Source organism: Gymnodraco acuticeps, unplaced genomic scaffold (assembly GCF_902827175.1).
Source record: "Gymnodraco acuticeps unplaced genomic scaffold, fGymAcu1.1, whole genome shotgun sequence".
NCBI classification, from domain to species: Eukaryota; Metazoa; Chordata; class Actinopteri; order Perciformes; family Bathydraconidae; genus Gymnodraco; species Gymnodraco acuticeps.
In genome coordinates, this window is record NW_022992297.1 from 761,530 (window position 1) to 789,464 (window position 27,935).

The 27,935-nt window shown below is 42.0% G+C and overlaps 1 protein-coding gene across 7 annotated transcripts in view; it reads right to left on the reverse strand.

Annotated features, from left to right (window-relative positions):
* Positions 1-27,935, reverse strand: part of LOC117540972 (protein shisa-6-like) — a 61,015-nt gene that overhangs the window by 29,802 nt on the left and 3,278 nt on the right. For 4 of the 7 annotated variants that reach the window (XM_034207971.1, XM_034207969.1, XM_034207968.1 and 1 more), the window contains exon 4: positions 17,684-17,785. The exons of the other annotated variants lie outside the window; for them this stretch is intronic. In XM_034207971.1, the coding sequence (XP_034063862.1) occupies positions 17,684-17,785 (102 nt within the window). The remainder of the gene's footprint in view (positions 1-17,683; positions 17,786-27,935) is intronic. 7 annotated transcript variants of the gene reach the window in all.

Sequence of the window (27,935 nt, forward strand, 5' to 3'; positions counted from 1 at the left end):
GGCTTCTGCTTTGCTGATTGTTCTTGGTTTAAGTTAAACTGTGTTGCTTCCCTAGCATGCTGTGTCTGCAAATAAACCCACTCGATCAAGAGGGGGGGCAAATAAAAGTGAGGTGGACTTCAGACAAAAACTGGTCCAACTGTGTTCCTGACGTCAGAGATAGACGGCATCATTTCCCTCTGCTGCTCAGGTGGGTTTGAGCACTCAGAAAGTCATTCTTGATATAAATCAAATGTACTTCCAGCGAGCAAATATTGACTCTCTCTCTTCTGAATATTACATTTTCTCCAAACAGCTGATTCCAGGTGATGAAAGGACCAAACACAAATTACCACAAATTCCTAATTAATGTTTGGAGCAATAATTAATCAAAAAGTCACTTCTTGCACAACCCCAAAGTATCATTTCCTGACTGCACCTCTTGGCCCTCCCAGTAGATCTTCTGGCTCCTCTGAACAGAGAGCTTCAGGGGAGCTCAGCTGCACGTGACTCCGCTCGCAGAGGGAATGAAGACAGGCATACATTGAATTACCTCTGCCTGGCTGGACTGCAAAAGAGATCTGAGCTGCTGTTTGGACTGAACTGATGCAATATTGATGGCGCTGGTCAGTCTGTCACAGACAATACTGCGAGTAGACAGATCAATGCCACATCAAGGGAATAGAGCACGTTTAGTGAAGGTAGTATTATCAGGAGGACTAACACAGCCATGTTACCAGGCAGACATGCTTCTCTTACAATGGAACAGTTGTTTCTGTCTGCAGCATCACAACCTTTTGCATCAGTGTCATGTTGCTGCTGTCTCCATGCATGGTTTACCCACAATCCGCTGACTATTATGATTAAAATACTGTGCAAGCAAACATATGCTTTGGTATCAGGGTGTTGCAGCTGGCCTCCAGAAGGCAGATTGTCTACCCAGAGGTTGCTTTTAGCTACAATAAATACAACAGAGTTATTGTACTTCATAAAGAGATGTCTGGTTTTATACTGAAGGTCTGCCTCCATTCTTTCAATACATTCACACACGCACCATACTCACTCATAGCGAACACTGGAAGGAAATCGCTACAAGAAAAATGTGTACAATATTCTTTCATTAAAATATTCTACCTAAATATAGTTATTCAATTGAATGGATGACTTAAATGGCCTTAAGTGACTGAAGCAGTGTGTTGTGTTGCAACACCAGCTGACAGAATGTTATAAAATATAAAACAAGATGGTTCTAAAGTTATTGCTGCACACTGCTTACAGCTATATCATCTTTTAGACTCTGAAGAAGGTAAAACCATTTTTTTGAATTTATGTGGAAACATTATGTGTGGTAATTTCCATGACACCAGTTTATTAAGGACTTCAAGCTGGCGTTGAAAACGTATTTGGTATGCTACAGACTAGAACAATCCACACAATGATAGTGTGACAGGAGGTCTTCTCCCTCCGTACCGTATCTCGGGGCGCTTGTCATTGCTGGGCGGCGCTGGGAGTATAAAAAACGGTGCCGCAGCACGTGCCTCCTCGTCAACTCCTCTGTGGTGACTGGGGCACGGCGTGGCCAAAACTAATAGTTTGGCGTGGCAGCCGTTGCACACACACCCACATCCGGAATGGAGACTCCCCTGGGCGCAGTGTCATTGCTGTTTGGTGAGTTGCCGTTGTCTGCCTCCCTTAAACACCTGCCACTTGGCTCCTGGCTTATTTTAATTAAACAGTGGCGAGCCGTCAGGGCCCTCTAGGCCCTCTGTGAGGGCCTAAGATATTCTAAAAAATAATATTTGAAAACATTTTTAAAAAACGTTTTTTTTTTAAAATATTATTTTTTAGTTACATTTTGCATTAGTTTTACCAAAATAACTTGATTTAATTGTATTTAAAATAATATTTCCAAAGAAATAAATCCTTCGAATCTGCCTGTTCAGTTTCTGTTGGAATGTGAAGGGTTAAATGCCGTCTCTGCGAGTTATGTGAAGACGGGAGAGCTTGTTGGTCCCTCTCTACATTCACAGAGGGCCAGCTATAGTAACTCAACGAGAGAGTAATGTCAAATGACAGTACAATTGACCAATCATATCTTCCCTCTAAATGGGCGGGCTTTATTTTCGCGGACTTTATGACAGGTTCCGCCCGCTGTGAGGTCTATGCAAGTGGTGCAGTGACGCGTCCTAAAACCCGGAAGTAAGCTGCGCTCGGATTCCCTCGACAGAAAGCGGGTTTTGGAAAATAGCTGGAAATAAGGTCTGTGGAAAATGAACCTGTTAGATAAATGCACGTTTTGTTCAGCCGGATAATATCCACATGTCTACCCTACTTTTATTATTTTCGAATCATAAATCTAATCGATAGATTTATGATCGATAGATTTATGATTAGAATAAGTTCGTTCATGATGGCTCACTTCAGTGATAGTGAGGACATCGTTGCGAAATTATTAACCGAGTCATTTTCAAGATTGAGTTCCAATGATAAACTGGAGTGGCAAAGGATCAGCTGTATGACCCGCAAGTGCTTCATCCAAAAGGACAGGAGGATGGACTTTGTGTTTAAGTGATTTGATCATCAAAGGTAGGCCTAAGTCATTTTCAATACGGGCCGCCGTGCCGACTTAATTCATTTGTAATTGCTACTTGGCTGTGGGTGCCCTGTCATGATAGGTGTAGGTATAAATGATGTTGTTTTGTGTGGTAGAGGGTCGCTGTCATTGATGCGTTTTGCACCCCGGACCGCTGTTTTGATATTCCGCTGAAGTCTACGTTGAGACGTAATAGGCTTGTTTGAGACAAGCGAGACCTGCGCAGTTGCGATCAACGTCTTGCTAGTGCGTTGCATGATGGTTAGTCATTTTGTCCGACTTGCTCTGGAGGCTCGCCTACATGAGACGTTGAAATCTCGCGGGACAAAGACTCCCGCAGCCTTGAGAGCGAGGCGCGGCGAGTCGGCGCAGTTCCTCTCCACGGGCTGCGGAAGCGAAATGCTTGATGGGAAACGACTCGCTGGTATCTCGAGCTGAGCGCTCATTGGTGGTTTTTACCACGTGCTGGTGATGAAACTCTCCAATTGGCTCGGCAAAAGTTTGTTGTTGTTTTGTGTCAGTTTTACGTCGCCACATCCATTCATATTTTTCATCATTGTTCCACAATATTTATCATCATGAAATTAATATCTATATATTTTATACTATACTTGCACTGCTTACCGTTTTCATACTTTATATATCTTAGCATATTCAAACGCACTGTTCATACTGCTCACAGGCTGCTGTGTATATCTAGTGTATTCATACCCCTCACTGTTTATTCATCATTCAATTCATTCTATATTTTATTCTGTAGATTTTGACAACATTATTTATTGACTTTTCATTCCGGTATAATCATTTTGCGCAAAGATGGCACTGTTTGTCAGAGCACTTCATCCTTCTGGGATTTCATGAAGGACAGCTCCAACGCCTGTGTGTATGGGAACGCCTCTGGTGCTGGTCCATTAACTGCCAGTTTAATGGTGTAATCTTTATTGCTACCCCCTTCCCCGTCAATGTGTAGTGTTGGTCCACAGCGCAAACGTATTAGTTTAACAAAATCCGCATCTAAAATTGTGTCATAGATAGATACGTTATTTCCCCCCGTGTTTCTAGTCTCACATCTCACATCAAATCGTCATAAACAAATACCGGAAACAGACCGAAAACACTTTATTCCGAGTGTGCTTGCTTTTCTCTTTGAAAGTCATCACATAACGGCATTGTAATACACGGTTCGGCTGCATTAAATATTACATATCTGCCGTAGTTCTGTATTTATAGAGTCCTGATGAGAAGACTTCAAGACAAACATGAGGAACTGAAAACGTGACGTGGATCATAAATAGATCAGCCATTAAACAACATCTTACATTTATTTTCACACAATACGTCTCCTTGCAGTATCAACACTAATTCGGCTGACTTTTATATTTGATCCAATTGGTAGATAGGCTGTATTTACACCATAAAGGTGCACAGCTGATAGAAAGGGACACCTAGTGGTTAAAGCATGTTATTGAATTTCATTATTTTTATTATTAGATAAGATAAGATTGACTTTTATTAATCCCTCGTGGGGAAATTGTTGTAGATATTAATAGGATCCCTATAAAGTATATTCATTACTCGTTATTCTCTACTAATAGTTAATTAAACACTGTATATAATGACTATTTTGCACATCCCTTTCAAGATTTCAAGATTTTCTAAGGTTTATTGACATATCATATACACAAACGGTGTAGTTATGCAATGAATGAAAAACTTTGTGTATACCTCCAGCAATGTTAACTATGTTGAAGCACTTATTTTAACTGATATTATACATATGTATTATACTCTTATATAAGATATATGTAGATAGTATAAGAAATGTGCAGAATACGACAGTTTAATGGTGGAGGTACACACATATTGATAGATGTCTTGTAATGCACTGTTGAGGAACCTGCGACCAAAGTTTTTCATCTCCGTCCTTGTCAGGTATTGAACAATCAATAAATATAGAACACAGAATTATTAAATATAAAACACAGAATTTGTGTGATTATACTAAATGATTTACAAATAAACATCACTGCATATTTACAACTGTTACACATGCTGATGTAACGCAAATGTTTCCAACTTTGGATCAATAAAGTATATCTTATCTTAAGATGATCGATGGCTACTGCCATATTTGCAAAATGTGCCTCTGAACCTTGACAAGTGCATGTTTCAGGCTTATCAATTCATGTAATTAATCCAGTTTTGGACAGTCTGCCGTGGTTCCATCCCATTTCAAGTGCTGTTCGACGCTCGGCGTAACCCTCGGAGCACACTCTCCAATCACAGAGCTTGAGGACTATCACGGGGTTTCTCAAGCGAAGCGGAGAGAATACTTACTTCCCGGTGTAATATTCTCTAAAGCAAATGAGCTGCTCCGACACTCGGTCCTGACGGACTCCAACTTGTGTTTATTAATCAAACAAATAAATAAACACAAGGATAATTATGTGTTATTGTTGAGTAAATGGATAATTGCAAAGGGGAAAATAAAGTATCTATGCCACAATTTTAGATGCGGATTTTGTTAAACTAATACGTTTTCGCTGTGGACCAACACTATACATTGACGGGGAAGGGGGTAGCAATAAAGATAATAATAACGATAGCAGCGTCCCTAGAAACCACCTTGGTAACAATGAAAACGTTGTATAGACACAATTTCCTGAAGTAATCTTCGTAATAACTAGCAAACTAAAGATCATGTACATCCACTGCACACATCATCTGAAATAACAACTCATATTTCTGGGGAGGTGTCCCCCTGCCCTGGTTCTGAGAGCTCTGGGCCTGCGGAAGTGTCTCCCTGGCTTGGCTGGGGAGGTGTCCCCCTGCCCTGGTTCTGAGAGCTCTGGGCCTGCTGAAGTGTCCCCCTGGTTGAGCTGGGGAGGTGTCCCCCTGGCTGGGATCAGGAGCGGCTCAGGCTCCCAGGGAACTCGCCGTCCAATTTTAAAGAAACAGTTTGTGAATCTGTATTTTTGTTCATTTTCTGTCAACTGAAGACTTAATTTGGATAAGTTAATTCATTTGGTTGTATTTGTTTTGTTATTTATTTAGTTATTTACATTTATACACTGGTATTTTTCTTGTGTTATTTGCAATATTTGTTAGCTCGACCAAATGTTTAATACTGTGTGGTGTGTTTTTAACTGCCTTCCTTTTGTCAGAGATGCTGTGGGACCCCAATCCCTGGTGGTTGTGTTCCTCACGAGTTCCTTTGTTTGGTGTGCGGCGTCACAGGTGGTTTTGTTTTGGAACTTTCCCCCTTTTCGATTAATTGCTGCCGTGGTAAGCCCCAGCCCTGTCCTATACCTCCTATGCCCCAGTACTCATTTGTATCTGGGTATATTATGTGTTTTGATGCTTTTAGTCTAGTTAATTGGGGGTTCAACCTTACATTTTTTGTTAGTTCCTGGGGTTGAGATTCCCCTAGGTGGCGTTGTTGGCAACTCAAATCCTTACCTATACCACCCCGTCATAACAACAATTTAACATTAGCAGTTTAACCATAAAACTGTAAACAACATTTGCCATCATTGTGATGTATAGTAGTTTGGAATGTAGTAGCTAGATAGCCTATTGTTAAAGTCAGCACTGAACCCCACAACAACTTTGTTGTATGCTATTTTAAAACCAAATGAAGAACTATGGAGTATTTAAGTTGCAACTGGGAATATATATTATAGTGTGTACAAACACACTTTGTCACACACACACACACACACACCATGACATTGCAGTCCAAGTCCAGAGCTTCTGAAACATCCCTGTTTTGCCTCTTCTGCTGTCAGCATTCCTGGGGGGTTGGATTGGTGTGCAGCCTCAACAGAACCACCAGTACACTATATCTCAAAAGGAAAAGGGAGCGGGAGACTGCGAGCATCGACACACTGAATATATTCTGTTATGCCGGCATATGTTTCAATCCTGTCATATGTGCCTGAGGGGAATTCTCCCTGGAGCTAGCTCTTCTCTATCTTCTGCTTCTCCTCCGGGATCTCTAGCCCCCTCCCTCCACCACCGCTTCAGTCATCCAAGGCATGCTAGCTGGATGCCTTTTCTTCACTGCTTCCTCCCCTGGCTTTTGTCACCAAGCGCTGTCTGAGTGTCTCAGCTGAATCCCTATAACTCCCCGCAGCTCCCGCTAGTTCTGCAGCGCTCTGTGCCAAATGTGAGGTAATTAAGACACAGAAAACTCCTCCACTCTGTCGGGAAGAGGATTGAAAGGCCCATATATGTCAGAAGCGGCAGCATGCTGTTAATGTTGCTTGATTTGAAAGCGCTTCATGGGTGTGCCAATTACTATGCACACACTAGATGGGCAGCAGTATCTGGCTTGCAGGGCAGAACTGTTCAATATTGTGGAGAAAAGGAAAGTTGGTTTGCATTTTGATCATGGTCCTCCTTTGCAACGATAGATAGATAGATAAAATTGGAGGATGAAATCCTCTTTAATGGTCACATGTTCATGCACACAGCACACACAGTGAAAGTTGACCTCTGCATTTAACCCATCCTAGTACTAGGAGCAGTGGGCAGCTATTGTACAGCGCCCGGGGGGGAGTGGGAGTGGGGGGGGTCCGGTGCCTTGCTCACGGCAGGGCCCAGGAGGTGAACTGGGACCTCTCCAAGTAGCAGTCCACACTCCATATTTAGGTCTGTTCGGGGACTTGAACCGGCGACCCTACGGCTCCCAGTCCAAGCCCCTACTGACTGAGACACTGCCAGACGAACACTACGAAGCACTAAACCACTACATACAGGCTACAGTAAGATATTTATATTGTATCACCGCAGCACATCAAGCCTCAAGTATCACCCTCAATGCAAAACATATAGAAGCTAGCGTGGAAGCTAGCGTGGACATTAGCCTCTTTTATCGCGTTCACACCATACAGTCTATGGTTCACACCAAAAGAGCCGGTACTAAAATTAGTTCATGAGAACCTTTTTACCCCCACGAAAGTCCCTGCTAGAGAGCAGAGAGCTGCTAGAGAGCAGGGACTTTCGTACGGCTCTCTTGTGAGAAAAGAGCTATATTTCTGATTGGCTGGGCGGATTGCAAACCACGCCCCGTAAAACTCCCAAAAAGTTTGGTGAAGCCGCCATTTTATTATCCTCGCATTAGCAGCATTAGCATTAGCATTAGCCCAGCGCAGAAACGCAGAGAGACTAACTTATGGCAACACAAAATAAAACATGGGAGCGGTGGAGATGAGGAGGTGTCGGCGTTCTGGCGATTTACTCGGAAGGCTTATAATAACTAAGATATCTGCAGTCATGCTGCCACATCTGATAAGGTAAAGGATTCTTCCTGACTCGTAACTGAAAATATAGTGTCAGCGAAAAACACCTTAGCTAACAGCATTACAGTTACGCCATGATGTGTTCCGGTTGATTCATTATGAAGCAGTGTGAGTGACCCCCCCCTCCTGTGTTTTCACACCTGTATCTTCTTACCTCCATGCCTAACTCAGCATGGGGCTAACAGGCTGGCTCAATACCTGAGAACACCTCCCTTCCTCAACGTTCTCCCTTCCCCATCCCCTATAGGCCCAAGGGAGGTTTCATTATTTACCACTATTGAAGTCTTTCAATTATAATACAGAGCACCCTGTCTGGAATGGCTCTGACTTCTTTATTTAGCCATCAGCCCGGGAGCTCCCATCAGCATGGCGAGTCTCTCACCTCTCGTGTGATTTTTCACATTTGAGCCTGATACCCAGCTTGACAAGGTGTTGATTCCTCGTCCCTTCGGCTTGCAATGTTGCGTGGGCAACAGTGTGAAATGAATGCCCAGGAAACACCACCTGCTTTATGAAGAGGCAGAGAGACTCTGTTTTTAAATGTATAACAGAGATAATAATACAAAGCTACGTTTAAATGTTTGGTCGTCCCAGTTCAGGGAACCAGATGACCGCGGTTCTAATTTAGTGAGAGCAACAAGCAGGGGCGCCGTTTGCCGGTAGACAAGGCAGGCAACAGCTTGGGGCCCCGGACAAGAAGGGGGCCCCCAAAGAAGGTCGATACAATTGGTCCACAGCAACGACAACATGAAACCCCCTTTAATTGACTGCAATGACATGTCGGGAAACCCCCTTAACCTGTTAAGGCCAATTGCCCCTGCCGGCGGAGGCAAACACAACATTTTGCAAGAAAGAGTCTCAGGCAGTGGCGGCCGGCCCATAGGGGCGCTAGGGGTGCCGCCCCACCTCTTCCCACATTCTAGATTGTCATTCAAAAATATTTTTATTTAATGAATTTTTTACATAGGTACATATTATAGAGTTGGTGTCAGTTGAATGTATAATCTACGATAAAATATCAATACAAATTGTTTTACGATGTCTAAAGTTACTGATAAGTCACATGTTTCCTGCTTAGGGCACAGACATCTTTGTCCATTGACACTCTTTATAAGTGGTGCATGCACAGTCCGCACCTCTTCAATGCAAGTGATAGGAGCAGCTCGGGGCGCACCAAACTGCGCCCAAAGCAGCTGTCGACACCGCCAACAACTAGGGGGCAGCAAAAGCGCCAGAGTGAGTGATTGACGTTTGAATGAGAGTTAGACGGAGATGGAGTGTAAACAAAAATAGATAGCGAATATGGAGAAGGAAAAGGATGTTTAATCACTTAAAGAAACAACCTTTGAGAGGAGGAGACTGAAGGGAAATCTGAGAGTGAAAGAGCTTGGACCTGATCAGCCTGACATAGGCAGGAGTCAAGGACAGAGGAAGGCAGTATACCTGCTCTTTTTCAAGGAGCTGGTTTAGCAAGAAGGCTTGGCTAACTACCCGTAGCAACACCAGTGCTATATTTAGCTTCCCCTGCCTCCCTTTTCAAACGTCAGGATCAGACCAGACCCAGCATGGATCCAGACAGATGTGAGTGACTTAAAGCAAACTAGAGTCCACATGGATGATGCTATGCGACTAGCCATGTTTAGGAAAGTAAACACAGCTGTCCAATGAGGGCTACAGGATAGGGATCAGTAAGCATAATAAGGAGGTTGACAAAAACAGGCACTAAAATAAAATAATATGACGTTGTAATATGACATATGTTTTGAGTTTGTGTATAAGTTTGCTTACATTTTGGAAGAGCCCCCCCTGGAGAAAAATGCACCAGCAGCCACTGGTCTCAGGGCTTCTTAACATTTAACAACCTATTAATGTGTCATACCCACTTAACGGGAAGAAACTCAGCTAACAGATGATATTAACCATTCTTACCTAAACGGAACACAAGTCTAACACCAATCTTCTAAATCAGCACTTAGCGAAAACGGGCTAACGCTACTTTAGCACATAACTGGCAAAAGCAATATTTTATACTTCATGCTATCAGCACAAACGACATATCATATGAAAGCTGAGATTCCACAGATTCCATATGTATAAGTCTCATCACTGTACGCCTCACTGAACTATCAGCCAGGAAAGAGCAAGAAAACCACGTTCCCAGTCTTCGTGTTTGCCTCATTGTTATGAATAATAGATTACTGATGAGAGCAGGAGTTTGCCTCGCAGCGAGGTGGGTGTAAAGCCGCTTGAGGTCAGAGATGAGAAGCCAAGATCAGTCTTTACCAGCATTTTCTAAAACTGGAGAAGAGTCCTCAAAACATCCTTAGCATTACTATTCATGATAGTTGTTTTATTACACAAAGCAACTGTGTGAAGGACATGGCTGTTCCACAAACATTTCCATGTGTTTTTATATGAAAAACAGCTATTGATGATGCTTGTCTTGGTGAAGATTTAGTCCCCCAGACTGTGGAGTGCTGTTGAGCTCTCAACACGCCGTTATGGGTTCTCTGCTGGTGGGGAGCAACAATGGAGGATTGCAGGTTTAAAGGTCCTCTGAGAAAACTAACATCTGAATATCCTACATTGTGTAAATGATCAAATGAAGTCATCTAAACCGGGAACCTTTGAAAGAAAAAGGCTGTTTGATTCGAATGCTCAACACTCTCCTATAAACAATGCATTAACAGCTCTAAGATCTGCGTCAAGTCTCAAATTAAAGAGGATGTTCACTGCTAAATTTGAGTCATACAAATCAACTACAACTAAACACTGGAATTGAGTTTAGTTTATTTATTGATAGTGTCGTGGACAGTCCCCGTCGATGAACTGTCACAAAAACAGTAAATGGAGCAGCTTTAGCCGACATGGCTAATTTCCAGCTGTTGTCTCCGGCCAGATGGTAATAGACACCCTTAAAATCACAACATATCAACAGCATTAGTTATAAAAAAATATAAAATAAAAAGGATGAAAGACAAGTAGATACAGGCGAAAGGATAAGAGAGGATAGAAGACAACAATAAACAACATGCAGTACATGTCACATGTCGCACATCACAATCACATAACAGAAACCAGGGGCAACTTCCATGATCACAACATGTAACACTCAGACTAATGTGTGCAGGTGTAGTTCTCAGTGAACCATGTTTTGAAGTGAGCTGTGAAGGTGGTATGTGTATGTATGTCTTTGATTTGAGTGGTATTCCCTCTGCATTTAGTCATAGGGGGAGAAAGAAGAAGAAGTGTGGAGAAGCTTGAATGGGACCTGAACATAATTGGACAGCTCCGGCCAACCTCCTTTCATCTGCTAACGTGTTCGTAAGGGAAGGCAACAATGTTCCACAGGATGGATCCTTGGGGCAAAGTTCACAAGTTTTATTTCAGAGCAGGAATGGTATTTTAAGTCATCTTAGGGGGGAGGGGGGGGAGTTAAAGTGGGGAAGCAGGGGGAAAGGAAGTCTTTATGGAAGTTCTAAGGTAAGGGGAAAGAGATGGAGGAAAGCCACTTTCTACTGGCTGTCGGTTCTCCACTCTAACAATTCTGCCTTATAAAAAGGAGTCAATGTTACACTTCTTTAAATGGACTATTATAAAACTAATGGAAGAAGGCTTAATATATTATACAGTTTCATTTAACATATATAAAACTCCTGAGCTGGCGTAATAAACTTCAGCAGTCTACAGATGTGATGTTTCAGCACAGACTCCAGATTCATCACACTCCACTCCACTTTATTTGTGTACAGGACGCGCTGATCAAAGATGATAAATAACAAATCTAAAGGAGAGAAATTAGCATAAAAAGTCCTTGTATTCCAACTGATGCATAATATATCTGCACTTACTTTAATGAGTGGTGATAAAAGTTGCCGTGCTGTGCGATGGGCAGCACCTTGATTGATGCTGCCCATTAAGAGTACAAGCAGCTTGCGAACAGACGTCCCAGCATCGTCCCTGACGACTGCAAGGACTCTCCATTTCCTCTCCTGATATTATACCTGCCAAGTTCCTGCTATCAAAATCACCTTTCATGTTTGGCTTGCTCACTTTGTACGTCTGAGAAATTGTGTGCGCGCAACATTTCTTGCATATTCAATCTTCTCTCCGAAATGTAAAGCATTCTTCCTCTTCCCTTCGGCATCCCAGCTGCCAGACAAATAGCTCCACTTGTTTCAAAGTGGCCAATGATAAGAGAGCTGTCTCCCAACTGTCATTTCCTCTGTCCACCCCCACACCTCACATCACTGTAACCGACTGCAGTGGATCTGGGGGTGCTCTTGCTCCTCAGGATAGACCAGAGTGTTGTCAGGAAGGGGTGTCGCCTGTCATTCACTGACCTCAACCTTTTTGCTTTCAGGTGGTATTTTGGAAAAATGCTAAAAGGTGTTTATTTCTCTTCACCCACAGAGAGTGGTTCAATCAGTCATCTGCCAGAGGACACCAAGAATGGCTACTAGTTTATGTAAATACAAGTGAAGAAAACGGTATCCAAGAGTCTGCAAGTCACTCATTACCACCCCTTCATTTGCTGCTGCAGTTAAAGTGAATGAAAAACATGCCTCTGTTAACCCCTTAGTGAGCACACAGTGTGTTCACCAGTAAAAGGAATCCTGCTCCTCTCAGTTTTGACACTCGAAGGCACACTCTGTCACCTCTGTCCTCCAGCTCCAGAGACAGGGCAAGGGACGGATGTTTCTGTCTCTCCTGTGGCGTCATTCATCTGCTAATGAGCTCTGCAGGACGCTGTCCGCTCTCTCTCATTGGTTACTCTGCATCACGTCAGCCGTGCCACCTCTGACCCTCACCATTATTTCATCCACTTGTGTCCTATAGAAGTGCGCTGTCAATCAAAAATAGCCAAAATGCAAAGGAATGATCTGCCTGGGGGTTTGTTGTTCAGTTTGTGTTCTATCTGATCTGTAGGTTTTACAAACAAAGCAATGCTCCTTTTCCTGATGGAACCCTCAGTATTCATTCTCAAACATGCCTTATCATCAGGAGACCTCGTTTAAATGTGCACTTTGTATGGCTTTGTTGAAAGCCAAAAGAAATGTCATGATATATACTACTATTGGTCAAAAGCAGTCTTCACTGCAGGGTATTACTTTAGAAACAGGTTGAACCGGTTACACGTCTAAAGTATACATGAACTTATCACTGAAATGCAATTCAATAAATGTTTTCATCTGAAAAAAACGTCTCAACTACTTCCAACCCAGTAAGACTGGGTTGGAAGTAGTTGAGACGTTTTTTCCATGGCAAGAAGTCTTTTTCTGCATTTGGTGTTATCATCTATGAAATCCTCATGTGTTTGCAATGATTACTTTGCAAGAATGTATGGCTTACATGAAGGCGTTCACTCACAATCAGAGCTTGCTGCTGCACTACTGCTTTTACAACTTCCACATTCAGCCAGAACAGTGTAACCTCTATAAGAGATTGCTCACAACCCTGATCTCCCTGAGACATTCATAGTGTGGAGTCTGCAGGGTTCCTCTCTACATGCAAAACACTTTCACTTCACACGATTAGAATGTTTTCCATTGTTACTATAACAATATTGATTATTTAAAGCCGCTTCTGAGCTCTATCTAGATCGCCATCATCCATCTGCTTGACCCTCGTAGCTGTCCTTTGACCCTCAAACTGTGAGGGTTCAAGTGAACAACTGTGAGCGACTGTTACACTACCTGCTGCATTATGGGACTTTTGATTGAGAGATTTCCTTTTCGTGGTCACCATATGAATCAGCTCCTCTCCTTCCTGTATGGCTCAAACATCACAAAGGCTTTCACAGGCGGATGTTTTCATCTTCTGCCTCATCAGCCCTGAGTGCTGATTATACGGGCTGGAAAGGATGATCCTACCTGTGGGCTTGTTGTTCCACAGCTTCTGATTCATTGCGAACAACAGGAGATAGCTGTTTCACAATCAGAGCAAAGTACTGAGACTTCCACAGGAGCTTTTTGTACCCTCACATCAAAATCCTCACAAAAGGGACAAATTAGAGGCAAACAGATCTGCAACTGCTGAACAAAACTCTTGTGGTGTGCTGTGGTAGATCCTTTTTTCTACAAGTGCTTTCCCCTGATGTACAGTACAGCTTTCTAGAAAAGGAACACAATTAGTCGCTTTTGCACTCGTAAATATGCTAAAATTGCATGGTAAATAAAAGTTCTGAGATAACATCCCCTGCTTATGCTGCAGCTACACCACTATACCCACCATCCCAGACACGCCACATTCATACAACATAATCATTGCCTGCCATGAAAACCAATTTCACTTCCTCCACAGGGCAGAGTGGAAAGTTGGGCTTAGCAAGGTAATGAAGTATGGCACACGCTAAGTCAAGGATGGAGGCTTTGTCTGAATGAATCACTTCTCTGGATGCTGTGGCTTGGCTAACTTTCATATCAACAAGACTGACATATGGAAAAATAATTAGAATGGATGCAATCAACCATTAACAGCGGGCAAGCTGCATTTTTAATACACTTTTCAATGTGTATGCTGCCTGTCACTCCACTCTCTGGTCGGGGGAAAACAAACCAATCTATGGAGGTGTTAGAGTTGTAATTCAGACACATCAATGGCTGAGCTTTTCAGTATGTGCCACAATGTGACAAGGATTTACAGTGCACAGTTTTGTTCGTTGACAGTGAGTGAATAGAAAAAAGTACACAGCAATTTTTTGTGACAAGAACGATTAATATAAGCCTGCGATTGCCTTCAGTCTGCGTAGGCTAGCAGCGAGGATGTGCTGCAGCGCTGCACCCCCACTCTCAGATTCCAGAGAACCTTTAAACAATCACTGGCCACTTTGAAGCTTTCACAGGTTTCTGCAGGTTGTACACCCGAGTTGGTGTAACAGTGCAGTCCCAGCAGATCAGTACTTCTTCTTTAGTTAGGCTCAGTTTGACAGAAACCTCAGCCTTGCTGCCTGTCATTTCAGACAAGAGGACAACAGAATACACAAGTCAAGTATTGTGAGGCTGTGCATCCATCTGGACCGATGCTGAGGGCACAGGAGCGAGGTAAGCAGCTGCGCATGCAATTTCAAGTTAAGCACGACTAGAAAGACTCACGGTGGAAACACTAGGCTGGACAGAATGCTGAGGGATTTTGAAAAACACAAGATGCAAACAAAAGGTAATGTAAATGTAAATGTGTTCACAAAAAGAAAACATACTTCAAGATCCTAAATCAAAAGCAGCCAGTGTTTCTGGATGTTCAACTATGGTAGGACAAGCATGCCCGAACAGACGGGGAAGGTTAGTACTAAAAACAAATACAACCGCACACGCTCTGGGAGTGCTCATGGCATAACTCACTGAGAGTTCAGCACAGAGTTGTTTTGAACACCCCCCCCCCCCACATACACACACACACACACACACACACACACACACACACACACACACACACACACACACACACACACACACACACATACATAGATGTGAAGCATCCAGATGCTCTGATGCTTAACAACACTCCCTGACCTCACCTGTCCTCCCCAAGGGCTGCACACACACACACACACACACACCCACACACACACACACACACACACACACACACCTTGCCATATAATTAACAACCAGACACACTGTCTGTATAATTAAGCACCGTAAGACATAGCGTGCTTACCCAGGCCAGCAAAAAAGCCAACATCTGTTTCCATATCCACACAGAGACACTTCTACTGACTGGCCCTGAATATTTATTTGTGTGTTGTAACTCACCAAGCTGTACAAACCTTTTCAAAAGTGATGAAGCTCCTTATGAGATGAATGGAACTGTTTTCTTGCTGTTAACATGACTCCATGTCATCAGATACACATCAGCCCCCAGCTTCCCACGCAGGACTTTAAAATCCTTCCACGTATTTTGGACAAATTCAATGCAAGGATCCAATAAATCATTTTCTTACTATTTGTTCATCATTAAATTGGTTACATAAATAACTTGGGTATGTCATGAAGACTAAATATTCTGATGTTTTGGAGCATTCAGTCTCAAAGAGAGCAGTGCTGTCTTTCTGCTTTGTGGATAGGGAGAGACTCTGAGAGAGCTGTTCAGTTCCCTCCACCACCCTAAAGCTATTTTACACTTCTACAATTGCTTAAGATATTAGCAAGCAGATACAATACCCAACCAAACTTCAGACCAGTGTTTCATTGATTTAAGGATTGACTCTACAGTAATGCCTGCCTCTGGGCAATTGCAGTCAGAGAAAAGGAATTATAACATTCAGTGGCATAACAAGGTTGTGATTGGCGCTGGTGCAAATATTGTTTTGGCATCGGAGGTCTCAATAGCGCCATAGAGACCCCTATCGGTTGGGGCTGATGGGGGAACTGTTGGACCACCGCCGGGCACAGCCAAATCCAGCCTCTCCTCCTGGCTGGCTGGAGAAGAAGGTTGCACAGCCACGGCCACAGATACATCTTCACTTGTGGAGCTAGATGGCAATGATGGTGGTGAGGCAGGTGAGCTATCGTTAGCCTCCGGCTCTGGCTGCTGCTGCACGTCAACATTGCTAACGTTAGCTCTCGATTTCGAGGATGATGTATGACAAAAAAAACGGTCTAATTTGTTGTTGCATCTCCTTGTTCTCTCTGTCCTTTCTCTTTTGAGCGCCGCTCTTGTGCTTTGGTTTGCTGTACATTATAAATGGAAGCTATTACATTTGTTATAATGCTGCTGAACTTGCTGCTGCTAGCTACAGTACAGTACAGGTTGATTAAACGGTTCGCTCGTCACGCAAGGTATCACATGACATGAAAGGGAGCAAGGTTATAGGACAGACAAATTACAAATTAATTTAGGTTGCTTGGTTACTTTGAAGATATATTTTTTTAATATATAAAACAAATGTTGTATTTATTTTTTTTCTGCATGGGCCCCTAGCCGGCTCTGGGCCCTGGTGCGTTGCACCAGCTGCATCGTCGATAGTTACGCCACTGCTAACATTGGAAAGAGAGGCTCGGCACATGCTTCGTACCCTTTTTTTTGCAAGAAATCTTAGCATCAGCAGACCTATCCAAGATCTCAATCCGTCAAGTTTATTTCGTTTTTTCAGCACAAGAATCAGAGGCAACCCGCTGCAAGAAAAGACAGACTTCAGTGCACAGATGCTGAACACTTAGGCATGCCCCATGCTGTTTGTATGAAGTATAGAGCCAGAGATACCAGAGGGAAGCTCGTCTGCTCTTATGCAGTCTATTCGGAGGGAATTAGGATTCATACAAACCTAATAATATTTCTCCCCATTTCTCATCTATGGTTGAGATGTGTGGGGGGGTGAACTTCAGAGCATATCAGCAGAGGTTTATTTCTGGCTGCATATGGATCCCCTCTGGGGATGAAAACAAACGAAGCGAAGGCTAGCAAAAAAACAACTAACTTAATGTTAACGTAAATATGATGGTGGCCATTAAAATAGCGAGAGCATCTTTTGGGCCCCGCAGCTCTTCGTGCCCTTGAAAACAAGGCCATGACACTCTGTAATAGATCTCATTGTAGACCACTCCTCAATGTGAGTTGGTATTCCTTAAAGTTAGTCGGCTGCTGTAGTTAGTATGATGAAAGGGAAATCAGCCAAGAGCGAGTGAAGAAATACATTCGCAGCAGTGGAACCAAATGTACGAGTTTTAGAGTCAGCCTGGCTGTTGATTACTGATACCGCAAGTGGAACAATATGCAGGTAACTTTAGCATTAAGCATGTACACAGTGTGTTAGGTAGAAGAGTTAACTCCAGCCCCCCCCGACAGAAAGAGAGAAACACTACTCTACCTTTCTGATGGCCTCGACCCAGCGTCACAAAACCAGAGGAGATGAAGTTGTGAAGGTCAGCGCCTCCACTGCTCAAAGAGCTCTCCTTTCCATAGTGGAGACCTGTGCACACACACACACACACACACACACACACACACACACACACACACACACACACACACACACACACACACTCAATCAATTAGGCAGACATATACACACAGTATTTTTAAACTTGAAACATTAGTAGTGTGTTCCTACCTACACAAAGCAACTCCTTTACATTGGACAGAACATGAGTACCTTCGAGAGATACATGGATACCTTCCAGTTCTGCAGGATTAATACCTATATCTACATTTAATCAAGTTAGGACTCCATATTATGGCAATTGATACATAGATTCTAATTGAATGTGGGTTTTTTGTTGTAAAGTCCAAAAAGACTTCCTGGTATTAGATTGCATCAGCAGACATGTCGGATCATTTGATTTGATGGAACCTTTGTTTGACCAAGGCAACAAGGACAATGAGAAACAGACAAACAGAAGAGCCAAAAATAAATCTAAATGAAATACTTTAGTCTTAAAATGTCAGGAAATAGTGAACAATGCAATCTTATTTTTTCAACAAGAGAAAATGAATGATTGAAATCAATATGTTTATTACATCTTCTTTTTATTTCATGTATTTGTTTGACTTAGTTTGTTATCAAAGTGTGGCTAAACACCTCTGTGAGCTCACTAACTCCATCTCCTCATTAAACTAAAACCTTTGAAAGGTGTAGTCTTCAGAGCCAGCTGACACTGACTGAAGTTCAATCCCTTGAGGACATTTATCGATCTTCACTCAGCTCTATTTTTTCATACGTAGTCCAGCCCCAGATCATTTAGCTGAAATAAAGATCACATGGGGCTGTGAAGGTAAAGAACACTGTTTGGGTTTCCATCATGTCAAATGGAGAACTTTTCCACGGTCTCTTACCCTACAGGCTACAGCACAGATGAGAGGGTTGTAAAAGTGAACCTAGCGACCATAGAGCGACGATCCTCAGAAAACAAAGAGAGAAAAAGCAATATAGTTTCCACCAGCAGCCTACCAATGGTCTTTGGACTCCATCACAGCCTCTCTGCCCTGCTGTCAGCACGGCAGAGAGGCGATCTACTGGGCTTATTTTCCCATTCAATCATACCAGCAATTGTGTGTGACATGCACTCCAACCCAGTCTCACGGCATTTCGTGTTCACCAACACGATTTTTAATCTATTGATTCGTGTTCACCAACACCATTTGCCCCTTTTTTTCGTGTTGCACAACACGATTTTAAAAGCAATGTATTTCTACTGCCTGCAGCACGTCTTTTTCTCCGGTCGGGTCGAGGAAGACCTGAAGCTGTGGGGTTCATAAAAACATGTTCTTACTCAATATCAAGCCACAGTTATTGCTTTTATTTGAAATCGTATAATTTCGGACTTTTGTTGCCGTCTGTGAGGAAAATAAATGGGGCTCAGAGCCTCAGGATACTGAAATCTGTATTTTTTTAAATCTTTTTTTCCTTCTAATTCGATATTCTTTTCAAAATAACACACTGTTATTTACTCACCAATAACACACAATTATCCTTGCTTTTATTTATTGGTTTAATTCCATAATCTCGGGCTTTTTTGCCGTCCGTCAGGAACTGAATTTCAAAATAAAAATAACCGGAAACAGACGTAGGCCTATAAGGGACATTTCGAGCATCATTGCGATTGTCAACATTTCTGAGTTTAGGATGGCCGAAGACACTACACTACCCATAATCCCCAGCTATCGTTTAGGACTACAGTCCCCGTAAGGTTACGCAGAGCGTCAAACAGCTGTGTGAAATGGAACGAAACCACGCCAGACTATCCAAAACTGGAATCGAACGCCCCCCCAGAACTACACATGCTGGCTATTGTGTTTCGCAAAATGTTCTATGGGACGTCTCTACTGAACGTTTTCGTTTTTCCCACAATTAGAAGTTGCCAGTATTAAACACATTGGTGTTATCAAATGTGACCTGCTCTATCGAAATCAGTCACATTGACCCGAAGACACATTTTGAGTTGTATACACTGCTGGAAAGAGGAGATTCCTAGCTTTCTAATGATATCAGGATTGTTTTTGTACTCCAAATATTAAGCGAAATATGTCACATTATATAATGACTGTTACCGAGTCATCATTTTGACAAAAAGGCCTTCAAAGTTTTCTCTTCTCTGGAATCCATCGATCTGATTGGTTATTATCGGAGCAAATGATCAAAATACTACGGAGGGAAGATATTTTCGTTTGGATTACTGGTCTGCGGGAAGCTCGCGAGTGTGTGTGTGTGTGTGTGTGTGTGTGTGTGTGTGTATACGTGTGTGTGTGTTTGTGTAATTTTGCGTTTTGCATATTGCGTTTGTTTCCCGGGGAAAACCCTCACGAGAAACACCGGCTGTTGTTATGCCTGCTGTGACGTTAAATTATTCCGTTCTCCGCTTGTAATTATGCCGAAGCTTCAAAGTTGTATTTATCATCTGAATTTGCTGAAACAAGTTTAATATTCTGAAAGCCAAGACTTCGTTTAATTGAAATCAGATGAAAACAAACTGTAACGGACCCTGCCGTGTTATTTATGATTACTCTACGCTTACATTCATAATGTCAGCCGGAGGGAGGGGCGGCGGCGCTGCGGAAGAGCAGAATGCCTATCATCTTCCCTTTACAAGCTTAAAGAATGTATTTATCGTGTGAGTTTGGAAATAAAAGTTTAATATTCTGAAAGCCAATACTTTGTTTGTTTAAAATCAAACAAAACACCCAAACCCCGAAAAAATTGTTTTTTACGCAAATCCACGTTTATTTTGAAATGAGCCGTTGCGACTTCCGACTGATTTCGATAGAGCGGGTCACAAATGTAAAACATATAATTAATAAATGGGTGAAAATCGCTTGTGTCCATAATGCGCAGCATTAATACCCACATGACAGCTCATTGTTACTTTGTAATTCTACTCCACTACAATTCAGAGGTTAACCTGGTATTTTTACTCCACTGCATTTATTTGAGTTACTTTGCAGATTCTGATTAATTATGTGAAATATAAACAACCCTTAAATCAGACTTTAGTTACACCTGAGTAAAATTCAGGGAAGGTGATTGTCAAGTGCCAACAATCAGGAGAGATATTTGATAGTTGGTGCTTGAGAAGACTAAACATGTATCTGCAATTGACATGAATGGAAACGAGTAATAAAGTATATTCATTACTTGTTATTCTCTACTAATAGTTAATTAAAGACTGTATATTATGGCTATTTTGCACATCCCTTTCAAGATTTTCAAAGGTGTATTGACATATATACACAACTACGGTGTAGTTATGCAATGAATGAAACACTTGGGTCACAGGTTCCTCAACAGTGCATTACAAGACATCTATCAATATGTGTGTACCTCCACCATTAAACTGTCATATTCTGCACATTTCTTATTCTATCTACATACATAAGAGTATAATTCATATGTATAATATCAGTTAAAATAAGTGCTTCAACATAGTTAACATTGCAGGAAAGCAATATATTAGACGTTAAGTACTTTGTCAGGCTTAATATGTATCTGTAGATAGATACCCCCAAAGTTTTTTTCTTATTTAAAAGAAGACCTTAATCTGTTATTTAATGTTTAAATAAAGGTTCATTCGTTTTTCTGTTTTGCTCCTCCTCCTATTAATATCTTTGTACATTCTGCACTAAACTGTTTTATTGTAGAGATCACTTTATAGTATCTTCTTGATTTTTTATATTCTATATTTATACTTTCCCCCTATGAAAGTATGTACTCTTAATATATTTAACAAATAAAACACAATAATTCAATAACGTGCTTTAACCACGAGGCGGTGCACACAAGGTACACACAGCCATAATAACTTTGTATTATTAGTGTAGGACACTTTTGTTTTCTGAAAATGTGTAGTTGTATTCATGCTTTCACATAATTTTACAGCATATTGCTATACTATTTCAGACTCAGTATTTACATTCTTACATTCAAAGAAAATCAGTAATATCTTTAAAAACTACAGTCCTTTTATATCAGCTGTGCACCGTTATGGTGTAAATATAACCTATCTGTGAATTAGATCAAATGTAAAAGTCAGCCGAATTAGTGTTGATACTGCAAGGAGACGTATTGTGTGAAGTGAAATTGAAGATGTTGTTTAATTGTTGAATATATTTATGATCCACGTCAAGTATTCAGTTTCGGCGGCATTTTCTCAGTTTTTCCAAAGGTCTTCTCATCAGGGCTCTATAAATAAAGAACTACGGCAGATCTGTAATATGTAATGCAGCCGAACCGTGTATTACAATGCCGTTATGTGATGACTTTCAAAGAGAAAAGCAAGAGCGCTCGGAATTAAGTATTTTATTCTTTTAAAATGTTTTCCGGATTTCATATCATATGAACAACAAATCCCAGCATGCATTGCGGCTAAAACATCCAATAAGCAAGCTTAAAACCATAGCTGAGGATCTTGGGTAATCGCTCGAAATGCCTACGTCTGTTTCCGGTTATTTTTATTTTGAAATTCAGTTCCTGACGGACGCCAAAAAATCCAGAGATTATGGAATTAAACCAATAAATAAAAGCAAGGATAATTGTGTGTTATTGGTGAGTAAATAACAGTGTGTTATTTTGAAAAGAATAACAAATTAGAAGGAAAAAAAGATTTTAAAAAATACAGATTTCAGTATTCTGAGGCTCTGAGCCCCATTTATTTTCCTCACAGACGGCAACAAAAGTCCGAAATTATACGATTTAAAATAAAAGCATTAACTGTGGCTTGATATTGAGTAAGAACATGTTTTTATGAACCACACAGCTTCCGGTCTTCCTCGACCCGACCGGAGAAAAAGACGTGCTGCAGGCAGTAGAAATACATTGCTTTTAAAATCGTGCTGTGCAACACGAAAAAAAGGGGCAAATCGTGTTGGTGAACACGAATCAATAGATTAAAAATCGTGTTGGTGAACACGAATCAATAGATTAAAAATCGTGTTGGTGAACACGAAATGCCGTGAGACTGGGTTGTGCACTCACACTTTTGTTGTCACCTTTGTCATTAGTAGGCCTCTTCTCGACTCACTGTGACAAACCTTACATGAAAGAGGCCCTTCAAAAGCAATCCTCTTCTTTCCTCCTGCTCCCGTTCGCAGCTCATTAAGGTGAGGTAGCATGAAGCCTGCAGGGGAAGGCTACGCATTATGAATTTATCGTCCTTGATACAAAGAAAAGCGTGACTTTCACCTCAACTACGCGCCATGCTGCTGCTGCTGAGGATTCATATGGTAATACTTTTCAATCACATTACTTCTTCACTGAACCTACATCTCTGAACTACCTCTGAGTGGAGAATGTGAATAATAAGGTAATTATTTTATGAACGGAGTTGAGGGTGGCATTGTGGAGGTTATCCGAATCCAAAGTCGATTAAGCTCTAACACAGACCCGGAGATGTCATTTACATGGTTTACTGATTTTACAGCATTATCAGATGCCGATGTGCTGGAGTGGACATGGAGCTGCACACATCATCTCCATGAAGCCGTTCAGCTGGAGCCCTGCATCGCAGATCTCCATGCCTTTATTTTTCTCTTCTTTTAAATACCATCTTTGCAAAAAGATAGCCTTTTCCTGCCCTCGTGAAAATATTGGTTCAGCCACACCAGCTCATAATTAACAGGGACAGTTAAGCTGATAGACCCCTGACACACACACACACACACACACACACACACACACACACACACACACACACACACACACACACACACACACACACACACACACACACACACACACACACACACACACACACACACACACACACACACACACACACACACACACACACACACACACACAGGCCAAAGGTCCAGTGTATAATAAGGGCCAGTAATGAGATTTAGGGCAGGAGGCGATTAGATGGGGTCTCTCACATGCTGAGGTGCACTCTGGAGGAAGCTTCTATTAGACATGTTGATGTTAAAATGTGAGTGATGATCTGACCAATTCGCTAGTTGCACGGGATGACGTATTTCTATTTCCGCTTCATTGAGTGTGCGGTTGTAAACTTCGGTTCTAAGGTAGAACAAAGTGAGAAGGCTGACGTTAACGTTACCTCAGCAAGGCAAGAAGATGGCACAATTGTACACACGATGTCTCCAAGACCTGCCGAAGGTACATCGGCTGGTACCCCTAACCCTAACCCTCAGCCCAGAGGAGCAAAAGAGGTTCAAGATGTACATATCCAGTTACATCGACAATTATGAAGGTACGTGAGAAACAAAGCTGTAGTTACTGGCTAACTTTGACAACTTGACAGTCTTGATACAGTGTCAAGTGTTTTTGATAACATGAATGATATCCAATTCCCCACAGTTTCAAACAAAGATCTACCTTCAGGGAGAGTGAGCATCAGGGCTAGCTGTTACAGGTCCATGAGAAAGCATGAAAAGCCTCACGATCTCAGAGTAGGGAGGAAAATAAAAAGTGTTAATCGATTCAAAGCCTCAATCAGGTTCATGTTCTGGGGTTGTGATGTGGCAAGAGTAGGTAACCTGTGATTTAGGATTCAAATAAGCCCAGCTAGCTGACGTGTTGCAACAGATTACATAGTGACAATACATTTGCTCACATCAACTGGTAGCTAGCTATGTGTGTGTAGCATGAAGGGGCTACAGATTTATTTTCGTTTTGTAACCCTCTCGTGTAAAATGATAAATACATTAGCTAAACCCAAACTTAGCTTTCATCAAAGATTCTTAATGAGAGGTTGAAAACCGTCTCTGCTTTCATGGAAACCCCAGAAACTGGTTGTGACGGCTGCTGTTCTTTACTGAATGGTTAGTATAATCCATGTAGGGTCCAATTATTTGTGTTGGCCAGTGTTAGGTAAGTGCTGGTTTTGTACCCTACATCTATGTTAAGCTGTTCAACGTTCTACTAACACTATTTTATGTAGTTATAAGATAATACATTGAGAGAGCTGAGACAGGCTATACAAGCGTATCTGTTTGAATGTCCTTAAATGACAGTATTCCAAACAGCAGAACTTCTGTGTATGTGATGTGACTGACAACCTGACATGGTTTAGCCTTTTCCCACACCTACTACTTGCCTGATCAGCCTGCTCTCAGCTTTCTCATTTGTCTGTGTTGTATTGAAGCAGTGTCCTAAATGTAAAATGACTGACATTTTGTTTTAAGAACTGTTCACCTGTGGAGATTGCAGTGGCAAAGTGTTCCTGTGTAGCTGGAACAGCACTCTGCAACCACAATGTTGCACTGCTGTTCCAGACCGCACACTACTCCACACTCAACCTGGCTGCTGTCCCCCCTGTCCTCAGCTGCACTGAAACAGAGCAACGATGGCACAAGCCAAGAACCATGGTAAGTACAGTATGTGTTCACTACCAATCCACGGTTTAATGAGTATTTCCTTTGTGCCAAGAGCTGATCTAGTATGTTGCATCAACGACCTTTTCAATTAATTTGACAATTATTTTGTGTAATGAATAGGGTGTGAAACCAGGCAGAGTGAGTGACATGGTGTTCACTTCCACTAAGCCAAAGCAGTTTACAGTTGCTGATGGTGTAAGGTCATATATATTGTCCTAAGTAATTGTATGTAGCCTGCTACAACTTTGTGATTGTTGTCTGAGTGTACAATTGTTCTTAAAGTCCTAATTATGAAATAAATGAAATCCTAAATCCGCTCATTCTTGCTCTTGGTGTCTATGTCAAAACAAGCTGTCAACACTCTGTACTCAAACCGGAAGTACTCGCCCTCACCCCCACCCGCCGGAAGTTGATATACACCATCTTGTGCACAGAGCGAGTTGGGAGCCAGCGAGGTCACAGTAGAGATGTCATACCTCTCCATAGGTTGAGGTGAGGACGTGTGTGTGTGGTGTGGTGCATGCGTGCGTGCGTGCGTGCGTGTGTGTGTGCGCGGGGGGGAGCATGGCAGGGGGAAGGCTCACTTAATGTGATTATAAAAGTGCCTTTTGATGAATATTAAAAGTCATTAAATCACTATTTGGAAATGTAGACTAAACTTCCTGTTGGGTCAGGTGGAGGCTGCTATATAGCTGGACATGTTTTCTATCAGCAGACCTGTAATGATCCGCAGCGGCTGCTCAGACACACCGACACTGGCTCGACATTTGAACATCGTCATGCTTCTTTCTTGCTTATTCTGATTCTTCCGGTGCAGTAGACCCAGACCTATAACTCATACAAGTGGTGCTATATGGAGGATTTCTTTGTTTCTGTTGAGCAAACTGTGACAGAAGAAGCAGCTACTCTCTGCACTACCTGCAACATACATGTCATCATCCTGCACATTAACAAAGTGTGTATGAGGAAACCAAGCAATACTTTAAAAGAGGAAACTCTTTGCCTGTGGTGTCGGCTAAATAAATCAACTTCATCTGAAGCGAGCTGTGGGCCAGACTGCATTACTCAAACAGTTAACGTTGACTTTAACCCCAGGCGACCTCAGTAAAGGTATCCACTCCTTCCTTCCACCGTACAGCCTGGCCTAGAAGAGGAACTGAGCACGCAGCAATGCAGAGTGGATGCCAAAGGAACTAGCAGCACTTGGGCTGGTATCAGATGATGCTGTCTCTACTCTTTGACTTTAGGATCTGTTATTTTAAAACTATTTATCGTTCTAAAAATGCAGGAACGTTTTGCAGTGCACCAAGGAATTCATGTCACTCCACGAATATGAGAAAAATAAATGAGTATGTATTTTTAGAATTGAGCCTAAACAAAGCTGAGGATGTGTGGAAGTGATTTCTGCTGAGAGCCTCTGCATGGTGAGGATCAGACGTTGGATGTGAAGTGACATTCATGACTCCAGCCGAGGAGCGCCCCACCCCAGAGGCCTACCTCCCCGCTCTGTGCATAATGCCAATGTAGGTGCACATGAATATGTATTTTTCTCTGAAAGCAAGTAGGCTTCATTTCCACAGCACCTTAGAGCCATTGGAGGCATGGAGCGGAGCTCACCATTTATCTGCACACATTAACCACGCTTTGCTAACACTGTCACTGCCTTTCATGGCCGGAGAAAAGGGGGGCTTGGCTTTGTTGTGTTCTCTTTGCAGTTATTGTGTGCAAACAGGCTGAAAGGTCTAAGCCTACCACCGGATAGAATGATAAATGGATGGCAACCTTTACTGAGTATAAATGCATGCAAGGTCGTAGTGAAGGCAGCCCGCCACGTGCAGCTGCGTATCAGCACGTCCTCTGCAGGGCAGGAAACCGACCGAAGGATAGAGTGGTGCTGCGTATGAGTGATACGCAGAGAGGTCGCAACACTGAGCAGCAACTGTTACAAGCATTCATGTGTTTTGATGGACAGCAATGTAGCAGAAATCGGCCAACTTGTGTATTATATATTATATTGTATAGTATTACCGTGGATTGGAGCTACAGGACATCTAAATATTTGTGTGTCTTGTTCTTTAAATAATATATCGTGAATACAGACTCTTGTCATGTAAAGAACAAGACACACAAACATTTCGATGTCCTGTAGCTCCAATCCACGGTAATACTACTGTGTGCTGCAGTACACTCAGAAGCAAACATCCTGACTTACATCTTTTAATGCCCTGGTAACTTTGATCAACATGTCAGTATTTACATGTGTGAATAATCACAGTGTGTATAAGTCACAATCTGTGGTGGGAAAATACTTCCAGATCCACTCGTCACATTCCCAGAAAAGCAGTAGCATGGTTTAACATCTTTAAATCAAGAAAACATATTTCAAAATACAAGCATGTGCATGAATCTCATTATCATTGGTTAAAAGACGTGTTCTTTTATATACATTCCTTAACTGTGACTTTCCATTTGGCATTGCTGTTCAGTTACAGCAGGCTGCTGAGGCCATCTTCTTGATCCGAAACAGATACATGTTATGTTCCAAAGGGCCGAAAGGAAACAGATCCTTTCTAGGTAATAGTGAGGACAAGACAGTGCACTGAAAATACAATCTCTTGGTGGAGAATAGATGTTTTTCTTAAACCAATTTTTTAACAACACTATTTTGTTGTTTTGATCTGTAGGATGGAAGTAAGACACAGGGAGAATGGTTGTTATTACGCAGAGAAGGTTGTGCCTCTAATATCGCTGTTTCACAAAAAAAAGCTAAAGTTATTTAATATGATCTTGAATGA